This window comes from Heptranchias perlo, chromosome 20 (assembly GCF_035084215.1).
Source record: "Heptranchias perlo isolate sHepPer1 chromosome 20, sHepPer1.hap1, whole genome shotgun sequence".
NCBI lineage: Eukaryota > Metazoa > Chordata > Chondrichthyes > Hexanchiformes > Hexanchidae > Heptranchias > Heptranchias perlo.
This window is the reverse complement of record NC_090344.1, coordinates 9,125,836-9,144,764: the sequence shown is the minus strand read 5'-3', so window position 1 is coordinate 9,144,764 and position 18,929 is coordinate 9,125,836. Positions and strand designations below refer to the sequence as shown.

General features: G+C 46.3%; 1 protein-coding gene and 6 non-coding genes across 7 annotated transcripts; 6 read left to right on the top strand and 1 right to left on the bottom strand.

Annotated features, from left to right (window-relative positions):
- LOC137335906 (zinc finger protein 271-like) lies at positions 1-2,026 on the bottom strand (the record flags this gene model as incomplete). The annotated part of the gene is made up of 3 exons (XM_068001422.1): positions 1-592; positions 677-1,684; positions 1,767-2,026. Coding segments are annotated over 3 exons (1,827 nt in total), but the record flags the coding sequence as incomplete, so codon positions are not given.
- Positions 2,027-9,332: 7,306 nt separating this feature from the next.
- trnak-cuu (transfer RNA lysine (anticodon CUU)) lies at positions 9,333-9,405 on the top strand. Its single transcript has one exon. It is a non-coding gene; the product is annotated as a tRNA-Lys (tRNA).
- Positions 9,406-10,423: 1,018 nt separating this feature from the next.
- trnaf-gaa (transfer RNA phenylalanine (anticodon GAA)) lies at positions 10,424-10,496 on the top strand. The gene has a single exon. It is a non-coding gene; the product is annotated as a tRNA-Phe (tRNA).
- Positions 10,497-13,344: 2,848 nt separating this feature from the next.
- trnak-cuu (transfer RNA lysine (anticodon CUU)) lies at positions 13,345-13,417 on the top strand. Its single transcript has one exon. It is a non-coding gene; the product is annotated as a tRNA-Lys (tRNA).
- Positions 13,418-14,442: 1,025 nt separating this feature from the next.
- Positions 14,443-14,515, top strand: trnaf-gaa (transfer RNA phenylalanine (anticodon GAA)). Its single transcript has one exon. It is a non-coding gene; the product is annotated as a tRNA-Phe (tRNA).
- Positions 14,516-17,364: 2,849 nt separating this feature from the next.
- On the top strand, positions 17,365-17,437 carry trnak-cuu (transfer RNA lysine (anticodon CUU)). Its single transcript has one exon. It is a non-coding gene; the product is annotated as a tRNA-Lys (tRNA).
- A 1,010-nt stretch (positions 17,438-18,447) lies between these two features.
- Positions 18,448-18,520, top strand: trnaf-gaa (transfer RNA phenylalanine (anticodon GAA)). Its single transcript has one exon. It is a non-coding gene; the product is annotated as a tRNA-Phe (tRNA).
- Positions 18,521-18,929: the final 409 nt, after the last annotated feature.

The following is an 18,929-nucleotide window of genomic DNA, read 5'->3' as shown; positions in this document are numbered from 1 at the left end:
ACAGTCTCTCCCCAGTGTGAGTGCGTTGGTGTTTCAGCAGATCATTTCTGCTTTTAAAACACTTCTCACAGTCAGAACATTTAAAGGTGTTTCCCCAGGGTGAGTACGTTGGTGTGTCAGAAGGTGGGATGACCGAGTGAATCTCTTCTTACACACGGAGCAGATGAACGGCCTCTCCCCAGTGTGAGTGCGTTGGTGTCTCAGCAGTTCGTTTCTGCTTTTAAACCTCTTCTCACAGTCAGAACATTTAAAAGGTCTCTCATCAGAGTGAACTCGCTGGTGTGACAGAAGGTGGGATGACCGAGTGAATCTCTTCCCACACACAGAGCAGATGAACGGCCTCTCCCCAGTGTGAGTGCGTTGGTGTCTCAGCAGTTCGTTTCTGCTTTTAAAGCTTTTCTCACAGTCAGAACATTTAAAAGGTCTCTCTTCAGAGTGAACTCGTTGGTGTGACAGAAGATGGGATGACCGAGTGAATCTCTTCTTACACACGGAGCAGCAGAATGGTCTCTCCCCAGTGTGAGTGCGTCGATGTCTCAGCAGTTCGTTTCTGCTTTTAAAGCTTTTCTCACAGTCATAACATTTAAAAGGTCTCTCATCAGAGTTAACTCGCTGGTGTCTCAGCAGGGTGGATGACCGAGTGAATCTCTTCCCAAACACGGAGCAGCAGAACGGCCTCTCCCCAGTGTGAGTGCGTTGGTGTGTCAGCAGATTAACTTTGCTTTTAAACCTCTTCTCACAGTCAGAACATTTAAAAGGTCTCTCATCAGTGTGAACTTGGTGGTGTCTCAGTAGGTGGGATGACCGAGTGAATCCCTTCCCACACACGGAGCAGGTGAACGGCCTCTCCCCAGTGTGAGTGCGTTGGTGTGACAGAAGGTGGGATGACCGAGTAAATCTCTTCTTACGCTTCGAGCGGGTGAACGGCCTCTCCCCAGTGTGAGTGCGTAGGTGACTCCACAGTTCGTTTCTGCTTTTGAAGCTTTTCTTACAGTCAGAACATTTAAATGGTCTCTCTTCAGAGTGAACTCGCTGGTGTGTCAGCAGGGTGGATGACCGAGTGAATCTCTTCTTACGCTTAAAGCGGGTGAACGGTCTCTCCCCAGTGTGAGTGCATTGATGTCTCAGCAGTTCGTTTCTGATTTTAAATCTCTTCCCACAGTCAGAACATTTAAAAGGCCTCTCCCTAGTGTGAAATCGGTGGTGTGTCAGAAGATTGGATAACTGAGTGAATCTCTTCACACACACAGAGCAGGAGAACGGCCTCTCCCCAGTGTGAGTGTGTTGGTGTGTCAGCCGATTACTTTTGCTTTTAAAACTCTTCCCACAGTCAGAACATTTGAAAGGTCTCTCATCAGAGTGAACTCGCTGGTGTATTAGCAGGGTGGATGACTGAGTGAATCTCTTCTTACATACGGAGCAGGTGAACGGTCTCTCCCCAGTGTGAACTCGCTGGTGTTTCAGAAGGCTGGATAACTGAGTGAATCTCTTCCCACACACAGAGCAGGAGAACGGCTTCTCCCCAGTGTGAACTCGCTGGTGTGTCTGCAGTTCCTTTCTGCTTTTAAATCTCTTCTCACAGTCAGAGCATTTAAAAGGTCTCTCCCCAGTGTGAACTCGCTGGTGTGACAGAAGGTTGGATGACTGAGTGAATCTCTTCTTACACACGGAGCAGGTGAACGGCCTCTCCTCAGTGTGAACTCGCTGGTGTGTCAGAAGATTGGATAACTGAGTGAATCTCTTCACACACAGAGCAGGAGAACGGCCTCTCCCCAGTGTGAACTCGTTGGTGTGTCAGCATATTGTTTCTGCTTTTAAATCTCTTCCCACAGTCAGAGCATTTAATAGGTCTCTCAACAGAGTGAACTCGTTGGTGTCTCAGAAGGTGGGATGACCGAGTGAATCTCATCTTGCACACGGAGCAGGTGAACGGCCTCTCCCCAGTGTGAACTCGCTGGTGTGTCAGCAGCGTGGATGACTGAGTGAATCCCTTCCCACACACGGAGCAGGTGAATGGCCTCTCCCCAGTGTGACTGCGTCGATGAATTTCCAGCTGTGATGGGTAATTGAATCCCTTCCCACAGTCCCCACATTTCCACGGTTTCTCCGTGGTCCGGGTGTCCTTGTGTCTCTCCAGGTTGGACGATCAGTTGAAGCCTCGTCCACACACAGAACACGTGTACGGATTCTCCCCGCTGTGAATGGTGTGATGTTTTTTCAGGCTGTGTCACTGGTTAAAGCTCTTTCCACAGTCAGTGCACTGGAACACTCTCACTCGGGTGTTTGAAATCTTCTCCCAGAGACAGAACAGACGAACATTTCTCCTTCCACATTCAAAGGCCGATGATATTCAGGTCCTGATGATTCGAATGACTCTGTCAGATCTTGACATGAAGAGGTTTAAAAGTCATCACTGTAAATACAGGATCGAAATAAAGAACAGGCTGTGTTAGTGTCTACGGAACATTCTTTCCTCTCTTGTTCCCTCAAAGCTGCAAATCCCCCATCCCGCGCACTCTCCCTCCTCCCTGTGCTGAAATCTAAACCCATCGCATCATCTTTCAGTGGTCCTAAACCATGAGTGAAAGGAAGAGAGGGTGAATGTGAGAGAGTGAATGTGAGAGGGCGAATGTGAGAGGGTGAATGTGAGAGAGTGAATGTGAGAGGGTGAATGTGAGAGGGTGAATGTGAGAGAGGGTGAATGTGAGAGGGTGAATGTGAGAGGGCGAATGTGAGAGAGGGTGAATGTGAGAGGGTGAATGTGAGAGGGTGAATGTGAGAGAGTGAATGTGAGAGGGTGAATGTGAGAGGGTGAATGTGAGAGGGTGAATGTGAGAGAGCGAATGTGAGAGTGAATGAGAGAGAGTGAATGTGAGAGAGTGAATGTGAGAGGGTGAATGTGAGAGAGCGAATGTGAGAGTGAATGAGAGAGAGTGAATGTGAGAGAGTGAATGTGAGAGGGTGAATGTGAGAGAGCGAATGTGAGAGGGTGAATGTGAGAGGGTGAATGTGAGAGGGTGAATGTGAGAGAGCGAATGTGAGAGTGAATGAGAGAGAGTGAATGTGAGAGGGTGAATGTGAGAGGGTGAATGTGAGAGAGGGTGAATGTGAGAGGGTGAATGTGAGAGGGTGAATGTGAGAGGGCGAATGTGAGAGAGGGTGAATGTGAGAGGGTGAATGTGAGAGAGTGAATGTGAGAGGGTGAATGTGAGAGGGTGAATGTGAGAGGGTGAATGTGAGAGGGTGAATGTGAGAGGGTGAATGTGAGAGGGTGAATGTGTGAGAGGGTGAATGTGAGAGGGTGAATGTGAGAGAGCGAATGTGAGAGGGTGAATGTGAGAGGGTGAATGTGAGAGGGTGAATGTGAGAGAGCGAATGTGAGAGGGTGAATGTGAGAGGGAGAATGTGAGAGGGCGAATGTGAGAGGGCGAATGTGAGAGGGCGAATGTGAGAGTGAATGAGAGAGTGTGAATGTGAGAGGGTGAATGTGAGAGGGCGAATGTGAGAGGGCGAATGTGAGAGAGCGAATGTGAGAGGGTGAATGTGAGAGGGTGAATGTGAGAGAGTGAATGTGAGAGAGTGAAGGTGAGAGAGTGAAGGTGAGAGAGTGAAGGTGAGAGAGTGAAGGTGAGAGAGTGAAGGTGAGAGAGTGAAGGTGAGAGAGTGAAGGTAAGAGTGTGAAGGTGAGAGAGTGAAGGTGAGAGAGTGAAGGTGAGAGAGTGAAGGTGAGAGTGAAGGTGAGAGTGAAGGTGAGAAAGTGAAGGTGAAGGTGAGAGCGGACTGCACGGTGTGCGGATATTACACAGTGTGCTGAGAGTTCGGTACGTGTGGGAGTTGAAGGGTTAATCTCTTTAAATCTAGTGCATATTGCTTCAACTGTTTAAGGTCAATTTAAAAGTTTAAATTTCTAAGTTTCTGTCAGGTGTGGGAGTTGAAGGGTTAATCTCTTTAAATCTAGTGCATATTGCTTCAACTGTTTAAGGTCAATTTAAAAGTTTAAATTTCGAAGTTTCTGTCAGGCTTCAGCAGAGAGCTGCTGTAGCAAGTTAATTCGTAAGCTAGATTCAATTGGTCCCTGAAGGTGGGGCAGGCCTGACTCATCTGAGTCTCAACTGGAGAAATACAGGGGCCTGTCAGTGCGGACTGCACGGTGGGCGGATATTACACAGTGTGCTGAGAGTTCGGTACGTGTGGGAGTTAGGTGAAGTGGGGGAAGGAGGTGCTGCTTTGCCTTGCTTTTCTTGCAGAGCGGTAGTGGACCTGAGAGCGGTGAGCGGCGGGAGAGAGCGAGACCAGAGCGGGGATAAAAACAGCGCGGAGAGAGCGAGAGTCCAGTCGGTGAGCGGCGGGAGAGAGCGAGACCAGAGCGGGGATATAAACAGCGCGGAGAGAGCGAGAGTCCAGTCGGTGAGCGGCGGGAGAGAGCGAGACCAGAGCGGGGATATAAACAGCGCGGAGAGAGTGAGACCAGAGCGGGGATAGAAACAGCGCGGAGAGAGTGAGACCAGAGCGGGGATATAAACAGCGCGGAGAGAGCGAGAGTCCAGTCGGTGAGCGGCGGGAGAGAGCGAGACCAGAGCGGGGATATAAACAGCGCGGAGAGAGTGAGACCAGAGCGGGGATATAAACAGCGCGGAGAGAGTGAGACCAGAGCGGGGATATAAACAGCGCGGAGAGAGCGAGAGTCCAGTCGGTGAGCGGCGGGAGAGAGCGAGACCAGAGCGGGGATATAAACAGCGCAGAGAGAGTGAGACCAGAGCGGGGATATCAACAGCGCGGAGAGAGCGAGACCAGAGCGGGGATATAAACAGTGCGGAGAGAGCGAGACCAGAGCGGGGATATAAACAGCGCGGAGAGAGTGAGACCAGAGCGGGGATATAAACAGTGCGGAGAGAGTGAGACCAGAGCGGGGATATAAACAGTGCGGAGAGAGTGAGACCAGAGCTCACTCTGAGAGCGAGACTCTGAGACCAGCGGCAGTTCGGGGTGACGTCACCAGTCAGAAAGTGACGCGGCACAGGGGAGGCAGCTGATTGGTGAGTAGGTTCAGGTAAGTATTTCTACCATTTTACTGCAAGTAAAGTAATAAGAAAGGGAAGATCTGCAGGTTTTATAGCAGATAGTGTTTTTTTTAGTGAACCTAGGTCCCTAGTATAGTTAACATTTTCTAATTTCAACGTAATTTAAAAGGGGTAACTCAGCTAAGGCAAGTCATGGCAGCAGACCTCGCACCCGTGATATGCTCCTCCTGCAAGATGTGGGAAGTCATGGACACTACCAGTGTCCCTGCCGACCATGTGTGCGGGAAGTGTGTCCACCTGCAGCTACTGACCGATCGTATCTCGGAGCTGGAGCTGCGGGTGGACTCACTGTGGAGCATCCGCGATGCAGAGAAACTCGTGGATAGCACGTTTAGCGAGTTGGTCACACCGCAGGTAAAGGGTATACAGGCAGGAAGTGAATGGGTGACCACCAGGAAGAGTAAGAGATGCAGGCAGGTAGTGCAGGGGTCCCCTGTGGCCATCCCCCTCTCAAACAGATATGCCACTTTGGATGCTGTTGGGGGGGATGACTTATCAGGGGAAGGCAGCAGCAGCCAACTTCCTGGCACCACGGGTAGCTCTGCTGCACAGGCTGGGAGGAAAAAGAGTGGCAGAGCTATAGTGATAGGGGACTCAATTGTAAGGGGAATAGACAGGCGTTTCTGCGGCCGCAACCGAGACTCCAGGATGGAGTGTTGCCTCCCTGGTGCAAGGATCAAGGATGTCTCGGAGCGGCTACAGAACATTTTGGAGGGGGAGGGCGAACAGCCAGCTGTCGTGGTGCACATAGGCACCAACGATATAGGTAAAAAAGGGGATGAGGTCCGAAAAGCAGAATAAAGGGAGTTAGGAGGTAAATTAAAAAATAGGACCTCAAAGGTAGTAATCTCAGGATTGCTGCCAGTGCCACGTGCTAGTCAGAGTAGAAATAGGAGGATATTTCAAATGAATACGTGGCTAGACGAATGGTGCAAGGGGGAGGGATTCAAATTCCTGGGACACTGGAAACGGTTCTGGGGGAGGTGGGACCAGTACAAACCGGACGGTCTGCACCTGGGCAGGGCCGGGACCGCTGTCCTAGGAGGAGTGTTTGCTAGTGCTGTTGGGGAGGGTTTAAACTAAAGTGGCAGGGGGTTGGGAACCTGAGCAGGGAGAGAGAGGAAAGCGTAACAGGAAGGGACAGAAGGTATGGAGTAATAGGTAAAGTGTTAAAAAAGGAAAAAGCAGGAACGAAGCGTCACAAAACAGATTTGAAAGTTCTTTATCTGAATGCACGTAGCATTCGTAATAAAATGGACGAGTTAACGGCACAAATAACTACGTATGGGTATGATCTTGTGGCCATTACAGAAACATGGCTGCAGGGTGACAACGACTGGGAATTAAATATGCCAGGGTATTCAACAATCAGGAAGGACAGGCAGGAAGGAAGGGGAGGTGGGGTGGCTATGTTAATAAAGGAAGGAATCACTGTAATACAGAGAAATGATATTGGGACAAAGCATCAAGATAATGAAACAGTTTGGGTGGAGATAAGGAATAATAAGGGAAAAAAAACATTAGTGGGCGTAGTATATAGGCCTCCTAATAGTTGCAACTCTGCTGGAAGAAGTATTAATCAGGAGATAGTCGGGGCATGTAATAAGGGAACAGCCATAATTATGGGGGATTTTAATTATCATATTAACTGGACAAATCAAATTGGGCAGAGCAGCCTTGAGGACGAGTTCATTGAGTGCATCAGGGATGGATTTCTTGAGCAGTATGTAACTGATCCTACAAGGGGGCAGGCAACCTTGGACCTGGTCCTGTGTAATGAGTCAGGATTAATTAATAATGTCCTAGTTAAGGATCCCCTTGGAACGAGCGACCACAACATGGGTGAATTCCATATCCAATTAGAGGGTGAGAAGGTTGATTCTCAAACAAGCGTACTGAGCTTGAATAAAGGAGACTCTGATGGTATGAGAGCGGAATTGATTAAAGTGGACTGGGAAAATAGATTAAAGGGTAAGACGGTACATGAGCAGTGGTGTTCATTTAGGGAGTTATTTTACAACTTTCAAAATAAATATATTCCACTGAGGAAAAAAGGGTGTAAAAGAAATGACAGCCATCCGTGGCTAAGTAAAGAAATCAAGGATAGTATCCGACTAAAAACAAGGACATATAAGGTAGCCAAACTTAGTGGGAGGATAGAAGATTGGGAATTCTTCAAAAGACAGCAAAACGTAACTAAAGGATTGATTAAGAAAGGGAAGTTAGATTATGAAAAGAAATTAGCAAAAAATATAAAAACAGGTAGCAAGAGTTTCTATAGTTATATAAAAAGAAAAAGGGTGGCTAAGGCAAACATAGGTCCCTTAGAGGATGAGACCGGGAAATTAATGGTGGGAAACATGGAGATGGCAAAAATGCTGAACAAATATTTTGTTTCAGTCTTTACAGTAGAGGACACTAAGAATATCCCAACACTGGACAAACAGGGGGCTCTGGGGGTGGGGGAGGTCCTAAATACGATTAAAATCACTCAAGAGATGGTACTCAGTAAAATAATGGGGCTCAAGGCGGATAAATCCCCTGGACCTGATGGCTTCCATCCTAGGGTCTTGAGGGAAGTGGCAGTAGGGATTGTGGATGCTTTGGTGATAGTTTTCCAAAATTCCCTGGACTCAGGAGAGGTCCCGGCAGATTGGAAAACTGCTAATGTAACACCGTTATTTAAAAAGGGGAGTAGGCAGAAGGCTGGAAATTATAGGCCAGTTAGCTTAACATCTGTGGTGGGTAAAATTTTGGAGTCTATTATTAAGGAGACAGTAACGGAACATTTAGATAAGCATAATTTAATAGGACAAAGTCAGCATGGCTTTATGAAGGGGAAGTCATGTCTGACAAATTTGCTTGAGTTCTTCGAGGATATAACGTATAGGGTGGATAAAGGGGAACCAGTGGACGTAGTGTATTTAGACTTCCAGAAGGCATTCGACAAGGTGCCACATAAAAGATTATTACTTAAGATAAAAAATCACGGGATTGGGGGTATTATTCTGGCATGGGTGGAGGATTGGTTATCGAACAGGAAGCAGAGAGTTGGGATAAATGGTTCATTTTCGGACTGGCAACCAGTAACCAGTGGTGTTCCACAGGGGTCGGTGCTGGGTCCCCAACTCTTTACAATCGATATTAACAATTTGGAGGAGGGGACCGAGTGCAACATATCAAAATTTGCAGATGATACAAAGATGGGAGGGAAAGTAGAGAGTGAGGAGGACATAAAAAACCTGCAAGGGGATATAGACAGGCTGGGTGAGTGGGCGGAGATTTGGCAGATGCAATATAATATTGGAAAATGTGAGGTTATGCACTTTGGCAGGAAAAATCAGAGAGCAAGTTATTTTCTTAATGGCGAGAGACTGGAAAGTACTGCAGTACAAAGGGATCTGGGGGTCCTAGTGCAAGAAAATCAAAAAGTTGGGATGCAGGTGCAGCAGGTGATCAAGAAAGCCAACGGAATGTTGGCTTTTATTGCTAGGGGGATAGAATATAAAAACAAGGAGGTATTGCTGCAGTTATATAAGGTATTGGTGAGACCGCACCTGGAATACTGCATACAGTTTTGGTCTCCATACTTAAGAAAAGACATACTTGCTCTCGAGGCAGTACAAAGAAGGTTCACTCGGTTAATCCCGGGGATGAGGGGGCGGACATATGAGGAGAGGTTGAGTAGATTGGGACTCTACTCATTGGAGTTCAGAAGAATGAGAGGCGATCTTATTGAAACATATAAGATTGTGAAGGGTCTTGATCGGGTGGATGCAGTAAGGATGTTCCCAAAGATGGGTGAAACTAGAACTAGGGGGCATAATCTTAGAATAAGGGGCTGCTCTTTCAAAACTGAGATGAGGAGAAACTTCTTCACTCAGAGGGTGGTGGGTCTGTGGAATTTGCTGCCCCAGGAAGCTGTGGAAGCTACATCATTAGATAAATTTAAAACAGAAATAGACAGTTTCCTAGAAGTAAAGGGAATTAGGGGTTATGGGGAGCGGGCAGGAAATTGGACATGAAGCTGAGTTCGGATCGGTCAATGCCCTGTGGGTGGCGGAGAGGGCCCAGGGGCTATGTGGCCGGGTCCTGCTCCGACTTCTTGTGTTCTTTAGATTTGTGGTTGGGATCAGGTCAGCCATGATCTTATTGAATGGCGGAGCAGGCTCGAGGGGCCGATTGGCCGACTCCTGCTCCAATTTCTTATGTTCTTATGTTCTTATAAGATGGGAAGAATTTCAACAGTCGGCCCAGCTAGCTCAGTCGGTAGAACATGAGACTCTTAATCTCAGGGTCGTGGGTTCGAGCCCCACGTTGGGCGATTTGTGTTCTACTTTTCACACTCGGTGATAAAATTTTTAAAGTGCAACCTCTTGTCTCCAGATTCGAAACAGGCACAACCCTGAGCTGTGTGAAAGGAAACCGTGAGCGTTGCCAAATATCCACTCCCTATCGATTCTACCTTCTCGTTCCCTCCACATGGGACACGGACAGGTTATCGGTTCAATTGGATTCACTTTTTATTGTTATTAAAAATGTTGAAGGTCAGAAAATGTAATATTTAGGAGATGCCAACGCTGGAACAATTCGCCTCTCTGATACCTCCTGATCCCCCCTTACCCCATTTGATTCTCCCTGTGCTCCTTATCATCGCTGATACGCTCTGTCTCTTACCTTCTCCGATACCCTCAGAGAGTCCATGATTCACTTTGAACCTTGTCAGCGCCATTCACCTGCTCTGATACCTATTGATTGCCCCTTGCACAGATGCGCCCTGAGCCGCCTTACACTCTCCCATACTCGGCAGTCCTTCCCCTCTCTCAGATCTTAATACACTCTCTGATGCCATCTGACTTCCCGCTCTCCTCTTTGAGCCCCCTTACACTCTCTGATGCCCTCTGATAGTACCTTCCCCTCTCTGAGATGCCCTTGCCACAATGGATCGCCACTAAGAAGCGATTAGACGCCCTGAGGCCTTCTCAGAAGCAATTACCGTCCCTGCTATCAAAGTGCGGTGTAACTTCACAGGTGGATCTACCGGTCTGTGTTAAGGATGAGATCAAGAGTTTGATCGGTCGCTGCTGCTTCCGCCTCTGAGAGCTCTATCGGCGGTCGGTACCGATCTTCCTCCCACAAACTGGGTGTGGATGTATGAGTGCGCTGTTGATTTATAAACTTTGGTAGTTTACGTATGACAACGATGTTTATATATGAACTGTGGGTGTATCTCTACGAGTACGATGTTTATATATGAATTGTGGAATGAACAGGAGGGGCAATTCCTCCTGGGGTTATATTTTCTTCCACGACAATAACACAAAGTAATCGTTGGGTGCAGAGCCGAAATAGCTCAGTTGGGAGAGCGTTAGACTGAAGATCTGAAGGTCCTTGGTTCAATCCCGAGTTTCGGCAGTTTTTGTTTGTTTACTTTCTTCTTCCTTGCTTCGATTCTCGGATTTATTTGCAGTGAAATTTAATTCCCGCCACTGAAGGATTGGGGATTGAATGGAGAGACATCAAGGATGGGAATTATTTATATCGTTTGTATTTGGCTGTTATTTCACTGTTACCTTCTGCCTTTTTCTCTTGGTTTTGTCTCTCTCGGTGCCAGGTGACTATTTGATTTGTCCGAAACTGTTCCATTTTCCACATCTCGGGGCGGTCAGACCCGCTCTGTCTGTCTGTTGCTGCTGATGATCATTAATGGGAACAGGCCGCGAGTTAAACGTTTATCTGCAAATTGGAGAAAGACAAATCAAAAGAAAGACGTGTTTATCCTGCCCAGGGGCAAAGTTACAACGGATGTAATTCAAAAACGGTCCCCGTGAATTTTTCTGTTGATTTTCTTTTTAAAGCTTCGATTTCAAAAGTTGCAAAAACGCGAAATAAATAAAGTTAATTACAAGAATCGAGTCCGTGATCATTATGTTATAATATACTCTTTGCAAACGAGTTAACCGGCCGGACCAACGGCACATTCGGCTGTTTAATTAATTTTTGTACCTGCAGCGATTTCTGTACTTGGACCCCTAAATCTCTCTGCTCCTCCACAGCACCGAGTTTCTCACCATTTAGAAAATACTCTGATTTATCTTTCTTAGATTTAAAGTGTATGACCTCGGTCTCCCCCACATTGAACACTATTTGCCACAGTTTTGTCCACACACTTAATCTATCAATTCCCACTTTTCAATTTCCTGCTTCCATCTGCGTGACTATCTGCGTCACCAGAAGGCTGCGTGTTAAAACACGGGGTAACCGTTGCCTTTAGAGCTGATAGGGTTCTGTATCGTTCCGGAATGAATATTTCATCTGCTTTTTCTCAGTAAACAGAACCTTGCTCTATATTCTGGTTCTCTGGATCTCAAATTTGAGCAAATCGTTTCATTTTGCCCTCGACTTTTGATCTTGTGCTGCGGATGAAACTTTTGCAAAGAGGGAGAAGAAGTCCCCAAATCGCCCCACGTGTATCTCAAACGCTTTGGGAAGAAATTCTGTGTAAACAATCAGGAATTTAAAGGCACCTCAATGACCTGCACTTTCATTGAATGACTTTTTTTCGCCATTCGAATCGACGAGAAATCGCTGTCGGCTTTCATCTCACTGAAGTGCAGAGTGTGGCCGCCTTGTATCGGTCAATGTGTTAGTGACGAGTTTGGGTTAAGCACGGGTCGCGTTTATTTCTGAAATCTCACCAAGCACCGGGAAAAAGAAACTTAGAATCAAACTGTCCCTGTAAGTGATGAATTGAAGGGAATATCGCTCCAAACAGATCTGGACAATGTGCAGCGCAGCCGCACAGGAGTTACAAATCCACCCTCTCGCCACTCGGCAATCGCATGAACTGAACTTTACTCTGGCCCGTGTCACCGCGCTGAAATCGAGTCTTTCACGGCCACATTTTTTCTTAACATAATAATTACTGGTTTAAGAGTGAAAATTGTCGTCCACTTCACTGTAAGTGCAAGAGACAACTTTGTAGACACCGTGTAGTGTCACAGACCTGCTGGTTTGTCCTGCTCATTTCATTTCATCTCATTTTCAGCAAACCTGAATATTACTGGAACAGAGAATGGCGAATCACAGCTCAAAAATCAATCCTCTCTTCAACGAGCGGACTGAGTCTTTCAACATACAGGTGTTTAATGGCAAGGTGAGTTTAATTTTCAGAAATAATACAGCACAGATTTTGACTCGTGCAAGCTGCACACATTTTATTTTGGAAAAGTAAACTGATTGGAAGAAAGCTGTTACATTGAGTGCGGCAACCTGAAGCGTCAGCTCGATGAATTAGTCCTTGAACATTTGCAAGTTCTGTTTCTGTGGCGCAATTGGTTAGCGCGATTCGCTGCGAACTGTAAAGTTGGTCGTTAGAGGACACGAAGGCAACCTTTTACCTTAACATTCATTGTCTCGCAAATTCTTGGGTTCGAATGTGTGTCTTGTCTGCCAGAAAATGTACCGCAAGCATTGCCAGCTGAGTGCGTCTGATTTTCCACCATTTATTCTGCGGTTGGATAATAGGCATATGAAAAATATCCAAAAAAACGAGGTTGGCTTGAACGAAGTCGGAATACTTCTTGACAGAGAAGGTTCGAAGGTTGCAAGCGAGTTCCTTCACACTGACATGGATATTTCTGCAGTGAGCGACATCAGACTGTTTCCACAATGAATGTCACTCCCTTTATTTTGGAAAAGTGAAATGGTATTCACATTCCGACTGGTTTCAGTTGATTTGTGAGAGATCGCTAAAGGATCAATCTCCGGTGAAGACGGCCTTTTTCTCTCTCTCTGTTGGCCGAATCCAAAATGAAATTGGAGCTGGACTAATCATGCAAGAAATCAGGAATAACTTTAGCAAACAAAATACGGCCGAAAGCTGGAAATCTCTCATCCCAAAGGATGTGGATTGGGGTTCAATTCATAATTTGAAGTCTGATATTGACTGATCGTTTTTCGATTCGGGTACCAAGGAATATGAGTCCAAGACGGAGAAACAGAGATGAATTGCAGATCAACTCATGATCCAATTGAATGGGGCAGCAGGTTCGAGGGGCTGAATGGCCTTCTCTTGTCCCGATGTTCCGATACTGCTCAGCGCGGAGCTGGACGAATGGTAAAAGACATCAGACTAACTCCAGAATGAAAAAACGGGTGTTCGGAAGTCGATACCCTGAGATTGTGGAACGAACTGAACTCCTGCAGCAAAGCCAACAGTTGTCTCTCTGCAATGATAAGATGGGAAGAATTTCAGCAGTCGGCCCGGCTCGCTCAGTCGGTAGAGCATGAGACTCTTAATCTCAGGGTCGTGGGTTCGAGCCCCACGTTGGGCGATTTGTGTTCCACTTTTCACACTCGGTGATAAAATTTTTAAAGTGCAACCTCTTGTCTCCAGATTCGAAACAGGCACAACCCTGAGCTGTGTGAAAGGAAACCGTGAGCGTTGCCAAATATCCACTCCCTCTCGATTCTACCTTCTCGTTCCCTCCACATGGGACACGGACAGGTTATCGGTTCAATTGGATTCACTTTTTGTTGTTATTAAAAATGTTGAAGGTCAGAAAATGTAACATTTCGGAGATGCCAACGCTGGAACAATTCGCCTCTCTGATACCTCCTGATCCCCCTTACCCCATTTGATTCTCCCTGTGCTCCTTATCATCGCTGATACGCTCTGTCTCTTACCTTCTCCGATACCCTCAGAGAGTCCATGATTCACTTTGAACCTTGTCAGCGCCATTCACCTGCTCTGATACCTATTGATTGCCCCTTACACAGATGCGCCCTGAGCCGCCTTACACTCTCCCATACTCGGCAGTCCTTCCCGTCTCTCAGATCTTAATACACTCTCTGATGCCATCTGACTTCCCGCTCTCCTCTTTGAGCCCCCTTACACTCTCTGATGCCCTCTGATAGTACCTTCCCCTCTCTGAGATGCCCTTGCCACAATGGATCGCCACTAAGAAGCGATTAGACGCCCTGAGGCCTTCTCAGAAGCAATTACCGTCCCTGCTCTCAAAGTGTCAAAGTGCGGTGTAACTTCACAGGTGGATCTACCGGTCTGTGTTAAGGATGAGATCAAGAGTTTGATCGGTCGCTGCTGCTTCCGCCTCTGAGAGCTCTATCGGCGGTCGGTACCGATCTTCCTCCCACAAACTGGGTGTGGATGTATGAGTGCGCTGTTGATTTATAAACTTTGGTAGTTTACGTATGACAACGATGTTTATATATGAACTGTGGGTGTATCTCTATGAGTACGATGTTTATATATGAATTGTGGAATGAACAGGAGGGGCAATTCCTCCTGGGGTTATATTTTCTTCCACGACAATAACACAAAGTAATCGTTGGGTACAGAGCCGAAATAGCTCAGTTGGGAGAGCGTTAGACTGAAGATCTGAAGGTCCTTGGTTCAATCCCGAGTTTCGGCAGCTTTTGTTTGTTTACTTTCTTCTTCCTTGCTTCGATTCTCGGATTTATTTGCAGTGAAATTTAATTCCCGCCACTGAAGGATTGGGGATTGAATGGAGAGACATCAAGGAGGGGAATTATTTATATCGTTTGTATTTGGCTGTTATTTCACTGTTACCTTCTGCCTTTTTCTCTTGGTTTTGTCTCTCTCGGTGCCAGGTGACTATTTGATTTGTCCGAAACTGATCCATTTTCCACATCTCGCGGCGGTCAGACCCGCTCTGTCTGTCTGTTGCTGCTGATGATCATTAATGGGAACAGGCCGCGAGTTAAACGTTTATCTGCAAATTGGAGAAAGACAAATCAAAAGAAAGACGTGTTTATCCTGCCCAGGGGCAAAGTTACAACGGATGTAATTCAAAAACGGTCCCCGTGAATTTTTCTGTGGATTTTCTTTTTAAAGCTTCGATTTCAAAAGTTACAAAAACGCGAAATAAATAAAGTAAATTACAAGAATCGAGTCCGTGATCATTATGTTACAGTGTTCTCTTTGCAAACGAGTTAACCGGCCGTCCCAACGGCACATTAGGCTGTTTAATTAATTTTTGCACCTGCAGCGATTTCTGTACTTTGACCCCTAAATCTCTCTGCTCCTCCACAGCACCGTGTTTCTCACCATTTAGAAAATACTCTGATTTATCTTTCTTAGATTTAAAGTGTATGACCTCGGTCTTCCCCACATTGAACTCTATTTGTCACAGTTTTGTCCACACACTTAATCGATCAATTCCCACTTTTCAATTTCCTGCTACCATCTGCATTACTTCCTGTGTCACCAGAAGGCTGCGTGTTCAAAACACGGGGTAACCGTTGCCTTTAGAGCTGAGAGGATTCTGCATCGTTCCGGAATGAATGTTTCATCTGCTTTTTCTCAATAAACAGAACCTTGCTCTAAATTCTGGTTCTCTGGTTCTCAAATTTCAGCAAATCGTTTCATTTTGCCCTCGACTTTTGATCTTGTGCTGCGGATGAAACTTTTGCAAAGAGGGAGAAGAAGTCCCCAAATCGCCCCACGTGTATCTCAAACGCTTTGGGAAGAAGTTCTGTGTAAACAATCAGGAATTTAAAGGCACCTCAATGACCTGCACTTTGATTGAATGACTTTTTTTCGCCGTTGGAATCGACGAGAAATCGCTGTCGGCTTTCATCTCACTGAAGTGCAGAGTGTGGCCGCCTTGTATCGGTCAATGTGTTAGTGACGAGTTTGGGTTAAGCACGGGTCGCGTTTATTTCTGAAATCTCACCAAGCACCGGGAAAAAGAAACTTAGAATCCAACTGTCCCTGTAAGTGATGAATTGAAGGGAATATCGCTCCAAACAGATCTGGACAATGTGCAGCGCAGCCGCACAGGAGTTACAAATCCACCCTCTCGCCACTCGGCAATCGCATTAACTGAACTTTACTCTGGCCCGTGTCACCGCGCTGAAATCGAGTCTTTCACGGCCACATTTTTTCTTAACATAATAATTACTGGTTGAAGAGTGAAAATTGTCGTCCACTTCACTGGAAGTGCAAGAGACAACTTTGTAGACACCGTGTAGTGTCACAGACCTGCTGGTTTGTCCTGCTCATTTCATCTCATCTCATTTTCCGCAAACCTGAATATTACTGGAACAGAGAATGGCGAATCACAGCTCAAAAATCAATCCTCTCTTCCACGAGCGGACTGAGTCTTTCAACATACAGGTGTTTAATGGCAAGGTGAGTTTAATTTTCAGAAATAATACAGCACAGATTTTGACTCGTGCAAGCTGCACACATTTTATTTTGGAAAAGTAAACTGATTGGAAGAAAGCTGTTACATTGAGTGCGGCAACTCGAAGCTTCAGCTCGATGAATTAGTCCTTGAACCTTTGCAAGTTCTGTTTCTGTGGCGCAATTGGTTAGCGCGTTTCGCTGCGAACTGAAAAGTTGGTCGTTAGAGGACACGAAGGCAACCTTTTACCTTAACATTCATTGTCTCGCAAATTCTTGGGTTCGAATGTGTGTCTTGTCTGCCAGAAAATGTACCGCAAGCATTGGCAGCTGAGTGCGTCTGATTTTCCACCATTTATTCTGCGGTTGGATAAGAGGCATATGAAAAATATCCAAAAAAACGAGGTTGGCTTGAATGAAGTCGGAATAGTTCATGACAGAGAAGGTTCGAAGGTTGCAAGCGAGCACATTCACACTGACATGGATATTTCTGCAGTGAGCGACATCAGACTGTTTCCACAATGAATGTCACTCCCTTTATTTTGGAAAAGTGAAATGGTATTCACATTCCGACTGGTTTCAGTTGATTTGTGAGAGATCGCTAAAGGATCAATCTCCGGTGAAGACGGTCTTTTTCTCTCTCTCTGTTGGCCGAATCCAAAATGAAATTGGAGCTGGACGAATCATGCAAGAAATCAGGAATCACTTTAGCAAACAAAATACGGCCGAAAGCTGGAACTCTCTCATCCCAAAGGATGTGGATTGTGGTTCAATTCATAATTTGAAGTCTGATATTGACAGATCGTTTTTCGATTCGGGTACCAAGGAATATGAGTCCAAGTCGGAGAAACAGAGATGAATTGCAGATCAACTCATGATCCAATTGAATGGGGCAGCAGGTTCGAGGGGCTGAATGGCCTTCTCTTGTCCCGATGTTCCGATACTGCTCAGCGCGGAGCTGGACGAATGGTAAAAGACATCAGACTAACTCCAGAATGAAAAAACGGGTGTTCAGAAGTCGATACACTGAGATTGTGGAACGAACTGAACTCCTGCAGCAAAGCCAACAGTTGTCTCTCTGCAATGATAAGATGGGAAGAATGTCAGCAGTCGGCCCGGCTAGCTCAGTCGGTAGAGCATGAGACTCTTAATCTCAGGGTCGTGGGTTCGAGCCCCACGTTGGGCGATTTGTGTTCCACTTTTCACACTCGGTGATAAAATTTTTAAAGTGCAACCTCTTGTCTCCAGATTCGAAACAGGCACAACCCTGAGCTGTGTGAAAGGAAACCGTGAGCGTTGCCAAATATCCACTCCCTCCCGATTCGACCTTCTCGTTCCCTCCACATGGGACACGGACAGGTTATCGGTTCAATTGGATTCACTTTTTGTTGTTATTAAAAATGTTGAAGGTCAGAAAATGTAATATTTAGGAGATGCCAACGCTGGAACAATTCGCCTCTCTGATACCTCCTGATCCCCCCTTACCCCATTTGATTCTCCCTGTGCTCCTTATCATCGCTGATACGCTCTGTCTCTTACCTTTTCCGATACCCTCAGAGAGTCCATGATTCACTTTGAACCTTGTCAGCGCCATTCACCTGCTCTGATACCTATTGATTGCCCCTTACACAGATGCGCCCTGAGCCGCCTTAACTCTCCCATACTCGGCAGTCCTTCCCCTCTCTCAGATCTTAATACACTCTCTGATGCCATCTGACTTCCCGCTCTCCTCTTTGAGCCCCCTTGCACTCTCTGATGCCCTCTGATAGTACCTTCCCCTCTCTGAGATGCCCTTGCCACAATGGATCGCCACTAAGAAGCGATTAGACGCCCTGAGGCCTTCTCAGAAGCAATTACCGTCCCTGCTATCAAAGTGCTTTATAACTTCACAGGTGGATCTACCGGTCTGTGTTAAGGATGAGATCAAGAGTTTGATCGGTCGCTGCTGCTTCCGCCTCTGAGAGCTCAATCGGTACCGATCTTCCTCCCACAAACTGGGTGTGGATGTATGAGTGCGCTGTTGATTTATAAACTTTGGTAGTTTCCGTATGACAACGATGTTTATATATGAACTGTGGGTGTATCTCTACGAGTACGATGTTTAGATATGAATTGAGGAATGAACAGGAGGGGCAATTCCTCCTGGGGTTATATTTTCTTCCACGACAATAACACAAAGTAATCGTTGAGTACAGAGCCGAAATAGCTCAGTTGGGAGAGCGTCAGACTGAAGATCTGAAGGTCCTTGGTTCAATCCCGAGTTTCGGCAGTTTTTGTTTGTTTACTTTCTTCTTCCTTGCTTCGATTCTCGGATTTATTTGCAGTGAAATTTAATTCCCGCCACTGAAGGATTGGGGATTGAATAGAGAGACATCAAGGATGGGAATTATTTATATCGTTTGTATTTGGCTGTTATTTCACTGTTACCTTCTGCCTTTTTCTCTTGGTTTTGTCTCTCTCGGTGCCAAGTGACTATTTGATTTGCCCGAAACTGATCCATTTTCCACATCTCGGGGCGGTCAGATCCGCTCTGTCTGTCTGTTGCTGCTGATGATCATTAATGGGAACAGGCCGCGAGTTAAACGTTTATCTGCAAATTGGAGAAAGACAAATCAAAAGAAAGACGTGTTTATCCTGCCCAGGGGCAAAGTTACAACGGATGTAATTCAAAAACGGTC